Consider the following 19,960-nt stretch of genomic DNA (forward strand, 5'->3'; position numbering starts at 1 on the left):
ACCATTTTATTTCTTTAACTTTTCGAACTAAATATATTTGGTATTACTTGTACTTGTGTGTATTTTGTCGTTATAAACAACACATAATTAAATATTAACGACTATTACTGCAACGAGGGGGGGGAAAACCTCCGGCCGTAGCGTGTGAACTAGAGCAGTAGCAAACCGTATGTATTCGTTACTGAGTAACGGGTGCGCCGTCTATATACGAGTAACGAAACGTTACACACGGCTGCATTTCGTTACTCGCATTTTTCGTATGTTTCACGCATGCGCGCGCATATTCGATGAATTTACGTTACAAAAAACGATGTTTGTTTATTAAGTAAATTATAATTTGGAAATTCGTCGTCCATGTTTTTTACTGTTTATTAAAGGTATTGTGTGTGTAGACAAAGTTTGAGATTGGAACAGAAACAACGTAAGAAAGTCTTTTTTTACATATTAGAAATATGTATGTTTTTGTTTTTTATTATCGCGAATTTTCATGTTTTTTAAATTATCTTAAAAGCGATAATATAATAAAGCCGCTCTAATAAGATTTAATTGTTTCTTGTTAACAAAAACTGTTAATTATCAAATATTGTAAATTGTATATATTCTATTTATTATTATTTACGCGACGTCATACTGTACGCGTACGCAATACGACTTGATTCGTTGCATGTTATGCGGTATCAGAAGTAACGAGTAACGATACGATAGTAACGAGTACTGATTGTTATAGTAACGAATACATACGGGTACGCTTTTTTTCGTTACATTTACACCTCTAGTGTGAACGTGGAATGCGCACTGGCCCACCCCGCCAGCCCTTTCCCGCGCTATCTTCCCACGTTGCGACCGGTCTCGGATGCTACAGTCTCTGCGCTGCTGTTATTTGAAATATTCAGATACATGGAAAGTGTTATACAATCGTTTTAAAGATTTTGCAATCAAAAACAAACTAATATCATCAATTTAAAAATAAGTTACCTAACTTTTATTTTTCCGCCTTGCAGAAAGAAGCAGGTTTCCTTTGTCACTATTATTTTTAAAATGCGTCTTATTGCCACCAATTGCAGCGTTTCCCACCTATTTCAATTTAAAAATGTGGCTTCGTGGTAGCGCGATACAACAAAACAAGTAGTGACGACCTCCGACATGTGCAACATCTGTTATGTGTTACTGCAATGATCCTCTGTGTGTGGACGCGTGAACTACGATGTCTAAAATTCGTTCTTCATCTACCGATTACAAAGGTTACGGCGGAACAGATTTTTCAGCTGGTATTGCTTCTAAATGCATCCTGCTGTTTCTAACTCATGCACACATATGTGTTGTAAAATATTATTATTTTGTTTCCCATTTCCAATCAAATTATACTAGCATTCGTCTACTAAACTTCGCCGTTTTTAGGAATAATTAGATAATAAAATAAGACGCATACCGAAATTACGAGTAATAACATTTTTAAGATCCATCCTTACTCTGTAAATAATATTTTACCAAAATCCATTTTATGTCATGGCATTTACAGAATCTGCTCCGCCGCGAACGTCGATTTTGCTGCTCGGAACCACATGTATCGCGCACTCTTAAGCATCCTTTTCTACAGCCTCCGATAAGCCTCTTTTAGGATTTTGACGTCACCGTTGCAATTTCCGTTACGCCCGCAATCTTCAAAATCTTTATTTATTACCCGATTTTAATGAAAAAAATTTTAAAATTTACAAAAAAAAATTAATTAATAAAATTTTAATTAAAATATTTTTAAAAACTTATGTTTACGAGTCCTCGGTTCGAACCCGACGAGTGCAAAAAAATGGCTACAGACTCCTTCCTCCATGGTGGCTGCTGGCAGACTGACCCCCACCACTTATGTTAAAGTATATATATCGTCACCTAGTATGACGACATGTCCGCCATCTTGAAAATCCATAATTTGTATGTTAGAAAAATGGGAAAAATTTAAAAAAATTATTAAAAAAATAATTAATCGAATTGAATAATAAAAAAAGTAATAACATATTACTTAAAAACTACTGTTGCACTTGTCATTATGGTCGCCATCTTGGATTATATAAATGATGCATGTTTCGTTATGTCCGCCATCTTAGTTGAGTACGATGTCATCGTTACACTTTACATTACGACCGCCATAATGGATCCTATTAATGTTGCATGTATTGTTACGGTAGCCATCTTGAAAATCCGTAATTTCATTGCTAGAAATTCCAAAAAAAATCCAAAAAATATTGAAAAAAATTGCCTACTTAAAATGTTTAGTTACATAATTGTTTTCGGTCCTCGGTTCGATTCCCGGTGAGAGTAAAGCAGTAATTTATTAATAAATTTCAAATATTCCCAATAAAAAGTAATAAAAATGTCTTACAACGCACCCACCATTTTAATTGTCACCACTGTAACAATTATTGTTACAGACACCATCTTGAAAATCTTTATTTTTTACCCGATTTTTAACGAAAAAAAGTTCAAAATTCATCAAAAAATTCACTCATTAAAGTAATGATTGATTATAACGATTCCTTTACTTGGTTCAATCTCTGGTCGATGCAAAAAATTTAATTTTATGTAAAAAATAATAATTTCAATAAATCATCAACATAGTCCTAACAGAGACTTAAAATCATCTACTACCAGTCTCAAGTAAGCCGTTATGTCCACCATATTTAAAGTATTTATTTATTGAAGTAGAAGTTCAGGAAAAGTTCCAAAATTCACCGAAAAAACCACACAATACTTTACATATTGAATCGATACTTGGTTAGATTTCTGAACGTAGCTAAAAATGAATTTAATTAAAATACCATAAAAGTGTCAGGTTCGAGGAATTTAACACCGCAAGTTCTTTTACAAACGTATAATTTATTACATAATTTCTATTATACTACAGGATCACTTGCGAAAGTTATCAATCCTATAAACATTTAGCCCTGCATAGGCGTGAAATGACTAATTCTTAGCTCCAATCGGTTTATACTAGACAGAGACAAACCAGAACCTTTGCTGACATAGTCCTCCTCTTCTTGACAGAGTTTCTGGATACCGTGTTTAACAGTTTGCTTCACATCGTCAGAACTGTAAATAACGGCAGCCGATGTCTTGAATGCACATTTATTCACTTTGTCATGTAACGGATATGGCTTTCCATATATACAGTCTAACCACAATTTATATTTCAAATGTCTGTATGTTGCTACATCATCTGTAAGCTGATTGATTATGTTCTGTCTGATATCGTCAAGAAAATTACAAATGTCTTTCGACTCACTAAGCGTATTTAGATAATAGTAGTTTTTCAATGTTCCACGAAATGCAGACTGCGCCAAGTAGAAGCCATTATCATTCACCTGTAGAGCACCGACCACAGTATTAGGTTTAGTTTCATGTCCATATGCCATAGCAATCGGTTGCTGCGCATCTGTTTTTTGCTTGTACACTTTCGTGCCTCCAATCTAAAGCGAGGAGCCGAAATTTCTGCAGGTAGTTCAGCAGTAGGCGCACGGACTTCACCTTTACAGTTTTTCGCATGTCGACGCAAATTATCAATTCGAGTAAACCATTCATGACACTATCACAGCGAAACTTCATACGAGATGGGTTCTTCGTACATTTACTCCTCTCATGTCTCCGTAAACCATGAGCAAATGCGATCGTCATATCGCAGTAGCTGCAAGGATACCGGGGTGATGAAGACGAGCCTTTCAGACCCGATCCAGACACTGATGTTGCCGCAGCTGTACCATCTCCAGGCATAATCTTATGAACATCAATGCATCGTTGTTGTATAGAAACCTTTACTTTCTGCCGAACAGCAGGACCTTTGCATATCTTCATGTGCGTTTTCATATTATCTTGTCTTGCAAATTGCTTGTGACATTTCTCACAGCCAAACATTTTGCGATAAAGGTTCTTAGCACATTCTCTATTCTCATGTCGTCAAGCATTGCTGTTGTTTGAGAAAATCTTTTCGCAGTAACAGCACCGATGTTCGTTAGTTGATGACGAATCACAACCCATTGAAGTCTCCATCGATGGCGGACCAGCGTTCGCTGATTTTTCCTGTGCAGCCAGCACTACCGGGATTAAAGTCTCTTCTGCTGGCGGTACCTTGACTGTTGAAGTCTCCTCCAATGTTGACGTTGCCAACGGGATATGCTCTTTAACCATCGCCGCTGACGTCAGGGTTCCCGTAGACGATGGTACAACATCCATCGAGTGTGACGTTAAAGACGGTAAAGATGCCATCGAGTTCACAAGAACAGGTAATTACGCGACTTATGCACCAGAAGAAACAAACTAGGTGATCCTTACACTGTCGACGTCAGTAACAAACTGAACGACCTGCTGTCTAGGACTCGCAAATATACATAAACCGGATGGAATAATACGCTAGTCAAATCAAGAACCATTTACTATAATACTAGAGTCAAAACAACATTAAAAATAGAAGCCCATTCAACGAAAAAGGCAGCACATTTTGGAAGCACCATCAACAAAAGGCAGCACATTTCGGAAGCATAATCAAAAAGGCAGCACATTTTGGAAACACCATCAACAAAAAGTCAACACATTTTGAAGCACAATTAAAAATGCAGCACATTTGAAAGCACAATCAACAAAAAGTAAGCACATTTTGGAAGCACCATCAACAAAAAGATAGCACATTTTGGAAACACCATCAACAAAAAGGCAATACATTTTGAAGCACAATTAAAAATGCAGCACATTTGAAAGCACAATTAACAAAAAGGAAGCACATTTTGGACGCACCGTCAATCAAAAGGAAGCACATTCTACAAAACGAAAGCTCATTAAATGAAAAGGAGGTACATTCTCACATACATTCAACTCGGTAGGATGCGATCGTCAATGTTAAGTTAGGATATAATGTCTCCATCAGTCTATGAATCCACCAGTTTTTAGTTCCATAAGCATTGGCTCCAATAGTCATTGGCTCCATCAGTCATTGACTCCAACAGCTTCAACCGTTCCAAATGCTCAAAAGCTCCTACCGCTCTAAATGCTCCAACAGCTCCAAATGCTCCAAATGCTCCAAATGCTCCAACAGCTCCCAATTGTTCCAAAGCTCCAACAGCTCCAAATGCGCTTATACTTCAACAGCTCCAAATGCTCCAAAGCTACAAAAACTCCAAATGCTCCAAATGTTCCAAAATCTTCAATGCTCCAAAGTTCCATCAGCTACAAATGCTCCAACTGCCTACGGCTCCAACAATCAATAATGTCAAAAGTATTTGCACCATGATAGTCTTATACCTTGAGCTATATGACTACAAGACCAAGAGGCTACGAAGCTACGATACTACAGAACTGCATGTATACATGAGTACTTGACTACGAAGCCACACGTCTACAAGGCTCCAATTGCCGCATCTGTCTTCGACGGAATTTTCTCTTTTGCTCCAACTGCTCAAACAGCATTATGTTATAAGATTACAAGGCTACTTGGTTTCGTAACTAAAAGTCTACGAGACTCCAAGGAATCATGACTACGTGACTACGAATCATGTGGTTACGAGACAATGCGATTGCGAGTCTACATGGCTACGTGATCGCGAGGCTACAAGAGTACGAAGCTTCCAGAACACAAGGTTACGAGACTGCGAGGCTACAGGACTACGAAGCTTCCAGGACACGAGGCTACGTGGCTACGAGACTACATGACTCTAACTGACTACAATAGCTCCATTCAGTGGTGAGAGTTAATTTATCTCATGCAAAATAACCTGTTTAAAGTAGTGTCGATTATTGTCAACAGATGACACCACATGTTGCTTGCAGGTAAATATTATTTAGTTATTTTATGTGGGATGCGGGATACTCACTATGGACTCAAAAGAAGGATGGCTTCGCTAGACATCAGGGAGAAGGAAGTTCGTCTTGCATGTTAGTACTTCTCAGATGTCTCATAGTATATTATTTGACTGAGTAATGGATTTGAATCCCACATGGTAAAAAAAAAATGCATGTGCTGATTTAGTAGCAGAAATTCACGAATTAAATGTAATTCCAAATAAAATGTCATGTCTGATTAGGTAATCCTTCATGCAGAGAGCGGTTTCTCAGAATAGACAGAAGCACCACAGGAATAATCAGGAGCTCACGGAGAAAACCATCATCATATTGACAAGAATAATCAGGAGCAAACGTATTGACAAGAATAATCGGGAGCACACGGAGAAAACCATCACACTTTTCTTTGATATCATAAAAAAACATAATTTTTTATATAAAAATAAAAAATTAAAAAATAAAAAAAATTACAAAAAATACATAAACAGATTCTGCTAGCGTGTGAACTTCGCATTGTTGTGCATAGAGTTCTAGTACAAGCCAGAATTTTATGTGGCAGCCACGAACCCATGTGATATTTATTTATGCCCTAGAAATTCGTTATTTTTTGACACAAATTACAATTTTCTGAAATAAGTTCGTCTATTTTGGAATTTAATTTCAAAAAATATCGCATATACATGACGTTCATTTTTACATTAACGTTACATTTTTTAGTTTTGATAGCCACATACCCCCTGAAAGATAGTTTGTACCAATTTATATATCGATAATGTTAACACAGAAAAACGTAGGATACGAATTTGTCTATAATGTATAGAAATATAATATTAAATACAAATTTAATCGAAACAATAAACTTATTATAACCGTTTTCATGAACAAATATCAAAATAAAATGCTAATGCTAAATGCTATAATTCTTTCTTCTCTTCCAACATAGTAACTTCAATGTCCACTTTCACATATGTAGATATTACAGAAAGGATAGCAGAAATTTAAACATCATAAGAAACAGAAAAACGGCAGTTAAAATTGTTTTACTCTGAAATATTATACAATTAGTGAAAAACAAATAAGTATAAAAAAACATTTGTAAATAAAGTTTTATTGTTTATTATATACATGCTAATAATATTTTATTTAAATGAAGAAAGTTAATTCTGTTAATATTTGTTAATATTAAATTTGATATTTTTTTCAAATATTTTGGACATAGCAAAAGCTTATCGAATCTCCAAATAAAACTATGTTCCAATAACATACCAATAAACCAATCACCCCACATATCAAAATTCACATGGGTTTACTTTCCTATTTATAATTAATTTCCCAGCATCAGTCTCCTCGCCACCGTTGTAAACTTGCAATATTTACAATCGGCGTATGTAACCTATAGAATTTATCAATACTTTTTTATTTATTTAAAATTACTTTTCTTAAATATAACTTTATAAAATAACAAAACTTTGTCCCAAAGAATGGATTTTATTTATATAACATAAAAAGCCATTACTTAGGTGGTTTTCATACGTCACGATGTCGTTTTGACAAAATTCCCATTCTCTAGATACAAAGTAAGGGAGGGTATCGAGAAACGAAACCCGCTATATAACCCAAGTGACAGTAGCGTCTTAACGATTACCTACTTCGAAATCAGTTTTCTGTCGCCCGAGGCGCTGTCGATGAGACTCGGTGTTGGATGAGCTCGGTGTTGGATGAGCGCGGTGTTGGATGAGCTCGGTGTTGGATGAGCGCGGTGTTGGATGAGCGCGGTGTTGGATGACCGCGGTGTTGGATGACCGCGGTGTTGGATGAGCGCGGTGTTGGATGACCGCGGTGTTGGATGACCGCGGTGTTGGATGAGCTCGGTGTTGGATGTGCGCGGTGTTGGATGACCGCGGTGTTGGATGAGCGCGGTGTTGGATGACCGCGGTGTTGGATGAGCGCGGTGTTGGATGAGCGCGGTGTTGGATGAGCGCGGTGTTGGATGAGCGCGGTGTTGGATGAGCGCGGTGTTGGATGAGCGCGGTGTTGGATGAGCTCGGTGTTGGATGAGCGCGGTGTTGGATGAGCGCGGTGTTGGATGAGCGCGGTGTTGGATGACCGCGGTGTTGGATGACCGCGGTGTTGGATGAGCTCGGTGTTGGATGAGCGCGGTGTTGGATGAGCGCGGTGTTGGATGAGCTCGGTGTTGGATGAGCGCGGTGTTGGATGACCGCGGTGTTGGATGACCGCGGTGTTGGATGAGCGCGGTGTTGGATGAGCGCGGTGTTGGATGAGCGCGGTGTTGGATGAGCGCGGTGTTGGATGAGCGCGGTGTTGGATGAGCTCGGTGTTGGATGAGCGCGGTGTTGGATGAGCTCGGTGTTGGATGAGCTCGGTGTTGGATGAGCTCGGTGTTGGATGAGCTCGGTGTAGGATGAGCGCGGTGTTGGATGAGCGCGGTGTTGGATGAGCTCGGTGTTGGATGAGCGCGGTGTTGGATGAGCTCGGTGTTGGATGAGCTCGGTGTTGGATGAGCTCGGTGTTGGATGAGCTCGGTGTTGGATGAGCTCGGTGTTGGATGAGCGCGGTGTTGGATGAGCGCGGTGTTGGATGAGCGCGGTGTTGGATGAGCGCGGTGTTGGATGAGCGCGGTGTTGGATGAGCTCGGTGTTGGATGAGCTCGGTGTTGGATGAGCTCGGTGTTGGATGAGCTCGGTGTTGGATGAGCGCGGTGTTGGATGAGCTCGGTGTTGGATGAGCGCGGTGTTGGATGAGCTCGGTGTTGGATGAGCTCGGTGTTGGATGAGCGCGGTGTTTGATGAGCTCGGTGTTGGATGAGCTCGGTGTTGGATGAGCTCGGTGTTGGATGAGCTCGGTGTTGGATGAGCTCGGTGTTGGATGAGCGCGGTGTTGGATGTGCTCGGTGTTGGATGAGCGCGGTGTTGGATGAGCTCGGTGTTGGATGAGCTCGGTGTTGGATGAGCGCGGTGTTGGATGAGCGCGGTGTTGGATGAGCTCGGTGTTGGATGAGCTCGGTGTTGGATGAGCTCGGTGTTGGATGAGCGCGTTGTTGGATGAGGTCGGTGTTGGATGAGCGCGGTGTTGGATGAGCGCGGTGTTGGATGAGCGCGGTGTTGGATGAGCTCGGTGTTGGATGAGCGCGTTGTTGGATGAGGTCGGTGTTGGATGAGCGCGGTGTTGGATGAGCGCGGTGTTGGATGAGCGCGTTGTTGGATGAGGTCGGTGTTGGATGAGCGCGGTGTTGGATGAGCTCGGTGTTGGATGAGCGCGTTGTTGGATGAGGTCGGTGTTGGATGAGCGCGGTGTTGGATGAGCTCGGTGTTGGATGAGCGCGTTGTTGGATGAGGTCGGTGTTGGATGAGCGCGGTGTTGGATGAGCGCGGTGTTGGATGAGCGCGTTGTTGGATGAGGTCGGTGTTGGATGAGCGCGGTGTTGGATGAGCGCGGTGTTGGATGAGCGCGTTGTTGGATGAGGTCGGTGTTGGATGAGCGCGGTGTTGGATGAGCTCGGTGTTGGATGAGCGCGTTGTTGGATGAGGTCGGTGTTGGATGAGCGCGGTGTTGGATGAGCGCGGTGTTGGATGAGCGCGGTGTTGGATGAGCTCGGTGTTGGATGAGCGCGTTGTTGGATGAGGTCGGTGTTGGATGAGCGCGGTGTTGGATGAGCTCGGTGTTGGATGAGCGCGTTGTTGGATGAGCGCGGTGTTGGATGAGCGCGGTGTTTGATGAGCGCGGTGTTGGATGAGCGCGGTGTTGGATGAGCTCGGTGTTGGATGAGCGCGGAGTTGGATGAGCTCGGTGGTCGCCAGTGGAGCTGACGGCGCCTGTGTTGTTGCAGATCACGCAGTTGAAGATTGCGAGCAACCCCTTCGCCAAGGGCTTCCGGGACTGCGACCCCGACGACTGGTGAGTCTCCTGTGTGCTAGCGAGTGTGGTGCGGCCAGTTGCGTTTCATCTGCTCTGCACGCACTCCTGTTCTTACAGCATTCCGTGTACACAACACAGCCCTGTGAGTTATTGGTCGGGTCATAGTGGCGCATTTAGCTAACTACTTTGTAATTGGATATCATAAAGAAATTCTTATATTGTTTTATAGTAAAATTATAATAAAATAATGAATAGTCTCTATAACATAAATGTTTCAATAAAATTAAGGTAGAAATTTAACCATATACATATGGATATTTAAAATTGCTAATCTAATGTGCTATTAGCTGTCATTTGTATAGTGAAATAATGGATTTTTGTATTTTATCAGAGTTTATTTACGTTCATAAGTTTATTTAGGTAATCAAGCGAGCAACATTGCAATATATGCATATGTAAACATTTATTTAATTACTTATATTATAAGAGTTATATATGGTTTTTAATTATCTACGAAAATTGAGAGCAAAAAAAAATTCGACAACAAATAAAAAAATTTCCAAAATAATAAAAGGAAATTTTCGAAATAAAGGTGTACGCTGTATATTGTTTTACATACCATTTTTTATAAATAAATATTAATGCTGTTATCCAAAGAACGTTTTTAACTCCTGAGGGTATGAGTGCTGAGTAGTATGATTATGCCGATCCGGCGCCAGCCTGCGGACTGAGGAGCAGAGGAGCCGGCCATCAGCTTGGATGCCCTTGAAATATGTCCTTGACCCCAGTCACAATTCTGAATGACCTTGAACCCAGTGGCCATCTTGGATTCTGTAATCATAGAATGTGACATCATAGTTACCAACTTGAATTCTAGAATTTATAACCATTTTGGATTTTGACATCACGTCTGATGTATAGCAAGTCCGTAATCATTATCAAAAAATGGAAAAATATAAAAACACAAATATTTATAAATTTATAAATATATAAAATACACGTTACTTATTTTTTCACCGAGGCGTGTGACCAAAAGGGGTATTCACTCCTGGCAGCACCACGCCAGCTTCCCTCACACACACACAACATGGCTCGTGCTGTAATATGAAGTAGTAGCAGCTTGTAAGGCAACTAAGGCGCCCGTTGAAGAATGCTCAATATAACAAACACTTTAATTTACTACACGCAAAATGTAAAAAAAAAAACTTATTCCCGTATAAATCAAAATTGTTTCTGATATTTATTTATATATGAAATAATAAAAAAAAATTGACAAAAAATTATATATTTTAGTGCATCTGTGTTATTTAACAAAAATTATATCAGTAAGAAATTAAGTTACTACAAAAAAAGAAAAATGTTATAAAAATTTAAAAAAGGCGTAAAAACAAAAAGGCAAATTTGCCAAAAAAACATATCCTACTAATATTATAAAAGTTTGCAAGTATGGATGGATGTTTGTTACTCTTTCACGTAAAAACTACTGAATGGATTTGAATGAAATTTGGCCTACAGCTAGCTTATAACCTGGATTAACACATATACCCCATATTAATATGAAATTCCTTCCCTAAGGGAGTGAAAAAGTGATAATTTTATTTTATAACACAAAAAATCATAGGTCATAGACATACAAATAGTGAGTGAGTGTCATTTCTCTATGTGTGCCACACGATCATACACATAGTAAAGTCTGGCAAATTCATATTTTTCTCCTGTGAGAAGTCCGCTTAGTGGAGCTCGCAGCGGCTAGCAAAATAAAGGCGCTAATAACAGTTTTGTTCTTAACTTCGTCAATAGATAGAGTTGCCTTGAATTTTAAACGCACCATCGTTTGATGCGTTTGTCATGTCTTTAATTTTCGTTTGTTTGTGCCGTATGCGTTCCTATACCATTCATCCGATTGCGATGAAATTTTGGTGATATGTTATTTATGCGCATGCCCATGAAGTTTAATGAGACAATATAACTATTTTTCAATAGTTGGAGCACGAATCGTGTCAAAAAATGTGTTCATTTCATTTTATATAGCGGCACTTCGTCTGTTTTTGTTGTATAAGTGCGCACGCATGACACAATTTATTTAAATATAAAAGAGAGACAGAGATAGAATGATATATATCTATACTAATATTATAAGGCTGAAGAGTTTGTTTGGTTGTTTGTTTGTTTGTTTGTTTGAACGCGCTAATCTCAGGAACCACTGGTCCGATTTGAAAAATTATTTCAGTGTTTGATAGTACATTTATTGAGGAAGGCTATAGGCTATATTATATTATCAATAACATTAGGGATCCTTACTAAAAGTCCAATTTAGAATAAAATGCATTGGAGGGGGTTAGATACAACATGGAGTACACGTACGAAGTGTGTGGTGACAATGCCGCAGACGCTAGAAGATTATTTCCTATTGCCTATTAACATTGTTGCCACGCACTAGATGCCTTACCATTCTTAATTTTCCCATACATGTAAAAAACACCCGTGTGATATTAACAACGAAGCAATCAGTATCCTCATATAGAATACATAGAGATACTGTGAGGTATATATGTAGATATAAAGAGATAAATACAGATAGAAAGATACATAGATATACAGGACTATAGATGTAGATAGAGATAAATATATATTTAGAGACATGGATAGATTATTTGTATATGTGTAACTACATCAAACATGTTACAAAACAAAACTGAATGAGGCATTGCAATGCATGCCGAGCATTAGCTAGATAATGGAATCTTTTCAATATTAGTAATCCCTTATTTTTCAGTTTTTTTTTCTATATTGCTTTATAGAGTCTAGATTACATACAGACCAGGTAAATAACTATAAACTGGCAGAACAACATCTGTCGGGATCTGAAAGTGATATAAATTATTTTGCGCACTTGATATTCAAATAAAGAAGACAATTACTAACTACATCTGATCTCTAAATAGTTCCCCTTCAGCCTGTGTTCAGCCCGGGCAACGCTGGGTACTGCCGCTATATATATATATATATATATATATATATATATATATATATATATATATATATATATAGAGAGAGAGAGAGAGAGAGAGAGTGAGATAGAGACGGAGAGATAAGTTTAGATAGAGCGAGATATAGAGAATGAAATGGGTTAGATAAAGAGATATACCTATAGATGTATATACCTATATAGAGACTTATATAAAGAAGATATAGAGATAGTGGGAAGTATAAGTATATGTAGATATAGAGATAAATATATATAGAGATATACATAGATGTAAATAGAAATAAATATATATAGAGAGATAGATTATTTGTATATGTGGAACTACTTCAAACATATTACAAAACAAAACTGTATGAGGCATTGCAATGCAGGCCGAGCATTAGCTAGATAATGGAATCTTTTCGATATTAGTAATCTCTTATTTTTCAGCTTTTTTCTGTATTTCTTTATAAATTCTAAATTACATACAGACCAGGTAAATAACCATAAACTGGCAGAACAACGTCTGTCGGGATCTGAAAGTGATATAAATTAATTTTCATACTTGACATTCAAATTAAGAAGACAATTACTAACTACACCCTGTGTTCAGCCTGGGCAACGCCGGGTATTGCAGCTACTTATATATAAAAGAAAAACTTTTTTAATAAAATTATTAATTTTATAATATTAACACATTAAAAAAAATAAAAACTAAGATGATCGAAAGGGCATTAGTACAAAATTCGAAAATTTCTTTTACGCACAGACCATGCCGCACTTAAGTTGCTACTACAGTTCAGGAATCCAGAGGGACAACTGGCTAGGTGGATTGAACAGATACAGCAATATGACTGTCGGATAGAACACAGGAAAGGCCGAATTCACAGCAATGCCGATGCCCTCTCCCGAAGGCCTTGCAAGGTCGACTGTAACCATTGAAACAAGGCAGAGAATAATGAGGGGATCGAAGATGTTCGGCGAACAACGATAATTAACGGGGAAGAAAAATCGGATAGTGCCAGCTTGAAGGCAGTGCAGTGGCAAGATCCTGACCTGGCACCTATCATAAGCTGGCTAGAGAGTGGTACTGGACGCCCAACATGGCATGAAATCTCCAATGACCGATGGGCGGTGAAAGCTTACTGGGCACAGTGGGATTCCTTGAGAATTGTGGATGGGCTACTAATGAGGGCATGGGAGAGTCCGAATGGAAAAGTAGTTACCATGCAACTACTCCTTCCAAAGAGTCTAGTGGCAGAGGTGTTCAAGGAAATACATGATGGTACCTCTGGTGGTCATCTAGGGGTGAACACAACTCTAGCCAACCGCTTCCCCTCCCTTCAGCCCTAAACTCCCCGCGCGGCGCTGTTAGTTGGACATCCGAAACCTGACAGCTGCGGAGTTACGCGAGCCGCCGACACGTGTTTCGAGAGATTTCTGCCGTCGGGTCGGCGCGGAATGACGCGACTGGCACCAGCCGTGCTCGGGAGTTCTGGAAGGTGTCTGGGCTGATATAAAAGCCGGGGGATGCCGGCCTCAGGAGTTCAGAGTGAAGTCGGGAGATTTCCCGCGGCGGAGTTTCCGGGCGATAGAGCGACGAAGTCCCTGGACGAAGGTTCCAGGGCAAAGAGTTCAGTTCCGGGCGATAGTGTCACGGGCGCGGCAGAGTTCCGAGCGAGGCGTCGGGGAAGTGCGACGGCGGCGGCGGAGTGCGGTGACGGAGGTCCACGAGGGGTGCTGCGGCGAGAGTTGCGCCAGAGGTGCGGCCCAGCGAGGTGTGCGGTGTGTAAGAAACCAGTGACTGGGGAAGCAACATTTTTTTTAAGTACAATTGATTAATTGGCATTTTTATATTACTAACTAGTAATGTAAATAGTAGCATAAATAAAACTGTTTGTAATAAAAATCTTAAATTGGGCTATCCTTTACGAACCTGCAGTAAATCGTAACAATATTCTCAGGATCTGTTTCAGTCATCATATATAGAGATGTAATTATTATTACCATCTACTCTACCGACCGGATATATGGTTTAGCTGTCAGAATTGAGTAACTGCCTCAACTCGTCAAGCATCACTGACTCAGAGTCAGTAGTTGTAGTAGCATAGACTTGGAAAGTTCCTGGATCCAGCAGTAACCTGCAAGTGCCATGATGGCACAGTATGGTTTGACAACAAATGAAAAAACACACAAAAACAATTCATTCGAGATCTCATAGCTTTGCTAGTTCTGTTTGGAAAAGAAGGGACCTATTTCCCTGTTAGAGCTCCGTACTCACTTGCACCAGCAGAGTGGCACATTTTTGTTTACTATCTGCGAACAGGATATGGGATATGTGAGTGTGTGTATGTGTCATACCACAAAAGGTTCAGACAAAATATTTATTGACAAAACTACTCAATTATATGCTTTCATTAAACATATAGAATACTCCTGTGTTGTGAAATTGAAATACTAAATCACAACTTAAAATTATTGTACTTCACTGTTGATAAGCTGTGAACATAAAGAATAAGGGAATAAACAATATGCATAAAATATATACAACACCCACACGATAGAAAAAAAACTTATAACTGTGTGCTTAAAAATTTATTCGGGTAATTTATTCCAGTATGTGCATTAATACAATTTAGTTTTTTTAAGATTATGTTGCCATAGAAAATTAAAATATAACTTACAAGCATGCAATAAATATCTATTAATATGTATGAGCTTATTAACAAATGAAGTTCTTAAATTTTTTTTATATACCTAGCATTTAAATTACTAGCCACCATATTTGTTCTTTAAATCACATGTTATGGTAAACACCACCGAGAATTACCGCTTCTCGCCTTGATCTGTGGTCACATGCCAGCTCTCGGCAGTACGCATAGCTTCTCCACGCTGCTCGCCGCAGCTCAGGGCGATCTCCACATTTCATCTGCACCACAAGGAATGGGTGTCTTCCTCTCGACTGAATGGCCGCCACTAGTCGCAGTAGGACTCAAACCAGCCATGATATCAAACAACCTCTGCATCCCACTCGCTGTTCATGCTATAACACTTCATTGAAGCCAAAAGCACTCAAGGACTTTAGAGCCTCGTCTGCTTCCTCCTACTTGTTGGGTTGCTCGTACTCGCCGGGTGATTGTTTCTTACTCGTCCAGTGACTCGAACATGTCACCCAAGATGTCAGTTGTTTGTTATCCTGCTGGGTGCTACTCTTTCAACTACCGACACTTGCCGAGCGCATGTTGTTCGCTTGTCCGAGACTCAAACCAACAACATCATCCTCCTTCTATGCCCCTGCTGCCCCCTCACTCTATCGCTTTTTACTCATTTCTTCAATGTTTCTTACTCATTACTTACCGAGTGAGTATTCACTCATTGACTCAGGACTTGAACCCAGGACCCTGGATACTGGTGACAACATCGATTGTGTTTCCTAGTGACAAGGTCTTGGCCCGATTATGTCCTTTGGATAGCACAGAGGGCTGGCAGAGCTTCGCTGGGTCTTTTGTTGTGGTGGTTCAGTATCTTGGGAGCACCTGTGCTGGTCTCTTTCACCTCTGCAAAAACTGGAGTTATAAACCCCTCTTGTGGCAATGGTCATTATGAACCAGAATAATATTTATTATGATCTTTGAAACTCTGCCACATTGCAGTTAATTGGACGAGAAGCTTCTTATTTAGCTTCGCTCAAGCTTTGTGAGTCACCAAACTCAACAACGAGCTGCGTGACCCTCGCACTGGAAAGTGCAGAAGTTTGTATCCTTCCAGGGATGCGATGAAACACACCTATTACAGCGCAGTAAACAAGTGTAATGGATTGTAGGCGAATACCCGTTATAACATCTACATGGCATTACACCGGTCTGGAAGTTATGTACCCCATCTTCACAGATGCATTGTTTGTCGTGTCACCATGGCATGTGTGTTTGTGCACTCTGTTTACACCTTATGTTGGTGCGACTGGATGGCGTAAATTGGCAGGCATAGGTCGATGTGGTGTTCCAGAGAGTGTAGTCAGTTGTTGAAGAATAGCTTGTTGACTACTAAGCAATTCTAGACATCTTCAAACTTTTTGGCAATGGTTCTCTCACACAGTAAAATTAAGAGCTTGGTGCGATAGCCGACGAATTCTGCCATCGTCTTGCCCTCACATACATTCTTAAACTTACCCACTACTTTCTTGGGTGAGTTACATCGATGGCCGTTGGGGTAACTGCTTGTATCTATTTCTGCAAGAATTCAGAGTAATTTACCATGTCAAGTAAATATCCACTGTGCCTATTTCGTAGATGAAGCTGTTAATGGTTTTAGTTCAAGGTCAGTACCATTCTTTGGGAGCATCACATTGAAGTGGAAGTGGCACATCAACATATTTGACGAGTCCAAGTCTGTGAACCTGGTGAATATTAGTCGATCAAAGATCGTGGATTTGCGAGGCAGGTGGATCAAGACTAGATCTTCACTGTAGACTATGCGATCCAGAAACATAGGCTTGGCCACCAGCTTATGTGTCCATTTCTCACTAAAACTGAGGACAATCTTCTGGTGTTTGTGCTTGTTCTTGATAAGATTGCCTAAAGTGTAGTTTTCGGCAAGCTTGAAGATCCTTCTTGAAGTCATTCCTACCTGATTGATTTTTGGTGGTGTTGATATCAAACATCTTCACCTGGAGGGCACTCATTGATGGGCAATAAAGGCTTGTCACTTTGGCCTTTATGGAGTTCTTGTGGTTACTCCACATACACCTCCAGAATGTACCCCTCTGGTCCATCAGGCACCACCATGACATCGATGGTGGCATCTACCTATCTAAAATTGCGAACAGGCAGTGGCAGACACATCATGCAGCCCTTTAAGGTTGTTTCGTGTCGGTGTAATGCTGGTACATGAGCAGCTTGCTGGAATTGAAGGTCTCAGGCAAGTACTTGTGGTTGGATCTTGATGCATTGAGACACACCACTTCATAAGTCAATATCTATGAATATGTGCATGTTGTAGTCTGTGAAGAGCTTGATTCCCATGTTGGTTATACATAGCATGGAATCTGATGGTAATCCTGGAGAACTGATGTAATGGGTGCATTAATGATGGTATGAATCCAGACATGGGTTCCGGAAGTTTTGGTAGATTTGAACAACCAAAAGTACATACCTTCTCATGTAGATGTTGGAGTACTCAACCAAGTGTCCTGCATCCGAACTTGCTCTACACAGTCTGGGCATGAACTTAGTCCTTTGAAGCATACTGTTAGGTGATGACTCCTGTAGAGCCACAGTGGGTGAGTACAAATGATAGCTCATGAGGCTCTCTGCCAAAGAGACACAGTTAGGTAGGTGTACTCAGAGAACAGTCGGCAGCTCATCAGCAGCTCGAAAGAGGTTGGTAATTGATATCCATTGTAGAGCCACAGTGAGTGAGTACCGAGTGTGGCTCAAGAGGCTCTCTGCCAAAGAGGCACATTTGGTCGAGGGTACTAAGAGAGAAGTGGAAATATCACCAATGCCTCAAAGAAAGCTGTTCAGTAATATTAACTGTAGAGCTATAGTAAAGAATCACATAGGATAGCTCAAGAGACACAGTTGGGCGGCTGTACAAATAAAGCAGCGAGCGTGCTCACCAACAGCTTGAAGCAGGCTGTTAAGTGAGAGTCACAGTGGGCGAGAGATAGAGGGTGGTTCACGACGCTGTCTGTGAAGAAGCACACTTGCGTGAGGGTGCTCAGAGCCAGTAGCGTAGCCAGGATTTGTGTATGGGGGGAGGGGGTTAAGAAGCATGGTCCCCCACTATAAAAGCGGGGGGTGGGGGGTCCTCCCCCGGAAAAATTTGGATTTTAAGGTGTAAAATAGTGCTATTTGAGCAGTATTCGGTACCTATCTTTAAATATTGTAATGGTAAAAAAATATTATTAATTTTATAATAAAAAAATTGTTTCAGTGATGAAGTAAGAAATTAATTAAAGACATTTTAATCAATCCAAGTGCCTTGTTTACGTCCACTCAAAATCATAAAGCATGCTCGAAGCTCTACAATAAAAAAAAAGGAATAAAAATGGTTGGGTTTCGGCAGAACTGGCATATTCCTGGAAACAATGAGCTTTAGGTTGAATAATTACCCAGTCACCACCTGCTTATAATTACCTCGCTGGTTAAATACAATAGGTGTAAGATATTTAAAAGCTTGGGACCCGTCACGGCGTCACAACCTTATATCTTCTGCTCGCGACAGGGGTAGGGGAAGGGAAGGAGAATCGGTAGGGCTCGCTTACTCTTCTTCCCCTCCAGTGCAGTGGCCGGTGATAGCAGTAAGACACCCAGGCTTCTAGCTAACCTGCTTTCAGTTAAGAAAAAATAATTGGGGGGGGGGGGAGTTAGAACCCCTAAAATCCCCCCCCCCCTAGCTACGCCACAGCTCAGAGCGCAGTGAATGACTCAGACAACCTCTAAGCGGGCTGTTATATAATATTGCCTGTAGAACCACAGTGTGGAGGCACAGAGGTCGGCTCACGAAGCTCTCCACAGTTCAGTGGGTGTACACGGCTCACTATCAGCTCACAGCAGACTGCTAGATGATATCACGTGAAGAGCCCTGATAGGCAAGCATAGAGGCTGGCTCTCGAGAAGTGTATATTAGGGCATGCGGCGTCAGGCTTCGAGGTTTGGAGCCGGAGGAGCTACCGCCATCTTGGATTGTGACTTCTTAACTGCCGTCTTGGTCTCAAAAATTACTCAAAATGACTCAATGTCTAAAACAAATTCCCAATTTTGAGTAAAAAAAAAATCAAATTTTACGAGAAAATATCCTGTTTTATCCCTCGGAAATTCAATAATTCCAAATTCTAAAATCTTAAAAATATTTTTGCCTGATACAAATTCCTAAAATGGATTAAAACTCACAATATAAAGCCGCCCTTAACCCACCGAGGTCATGACCTTGACATTGACCATGACAGTAATACTAAAATTCTTATTTTTCAACAAAAATTACCCCAAAAAACAATATAATTGCTTACTTTAATTGTTTGGTAATTGTTTTGTTTGAGTCCTCGGTTCGATTCTTATTGAGAGTTCATATATAATTTATTAATTAAAAAATTGTAATTATTAATAAAATTTTTAAATAATATTAAAAAATTCCTATGTAACTCTCGCAATCTTGAATTTTTTCCTAACTGCTGCCATTAGCGTTACGGCCTCCATCCTGAAAATCCGTTTTATTTATGCTATTGTATAAAAAACTCAAAGTCATGAAAAAACTAACTAATCGAATTTTAATAATTTATAATTATTTAATATAATACAC

At 40.2% G+C, this 19,960-nt stretch overlaps 1 protein-coding gene across 1 annotated transcript in view; it reads left to right on the forward strand.

Moving 5' to 3' along the window:
* Positions 1 to 19,960, forward strand: part of LOC134535720 (T-box transcription factor TBX10-like) — a 591,112-nt gene that overhangs the window by 355,229 nt on the left and 215,923 nt on the right. The window contains exon 6 of the mRNA XM_063374928.1: positions 9,665 to 9,732. Coding sequence (XP_063230998.1) covers positions 9,665 to 9,732 — 68 coding nt within the window. The remainder of the gene's footprint in view (positions 1 to 9,664; positions 9,733 to 19,960) is intronic.

Source organism: Bacillus rossius, chromosome 10 (genome assembly GCF_032445375.1).
Source record: "Bacillus rossius redtenbacheri isolate Brsri chromosome 10, Brsri_v3, whole genome shotgun sequence".
Classification (NCBI taxonomy): Eukaryota; Metazoa; Arthropoda; class Insecta; order Phasmatodea; family Bacillidae; genus Bacillus; species Bacillus rossius.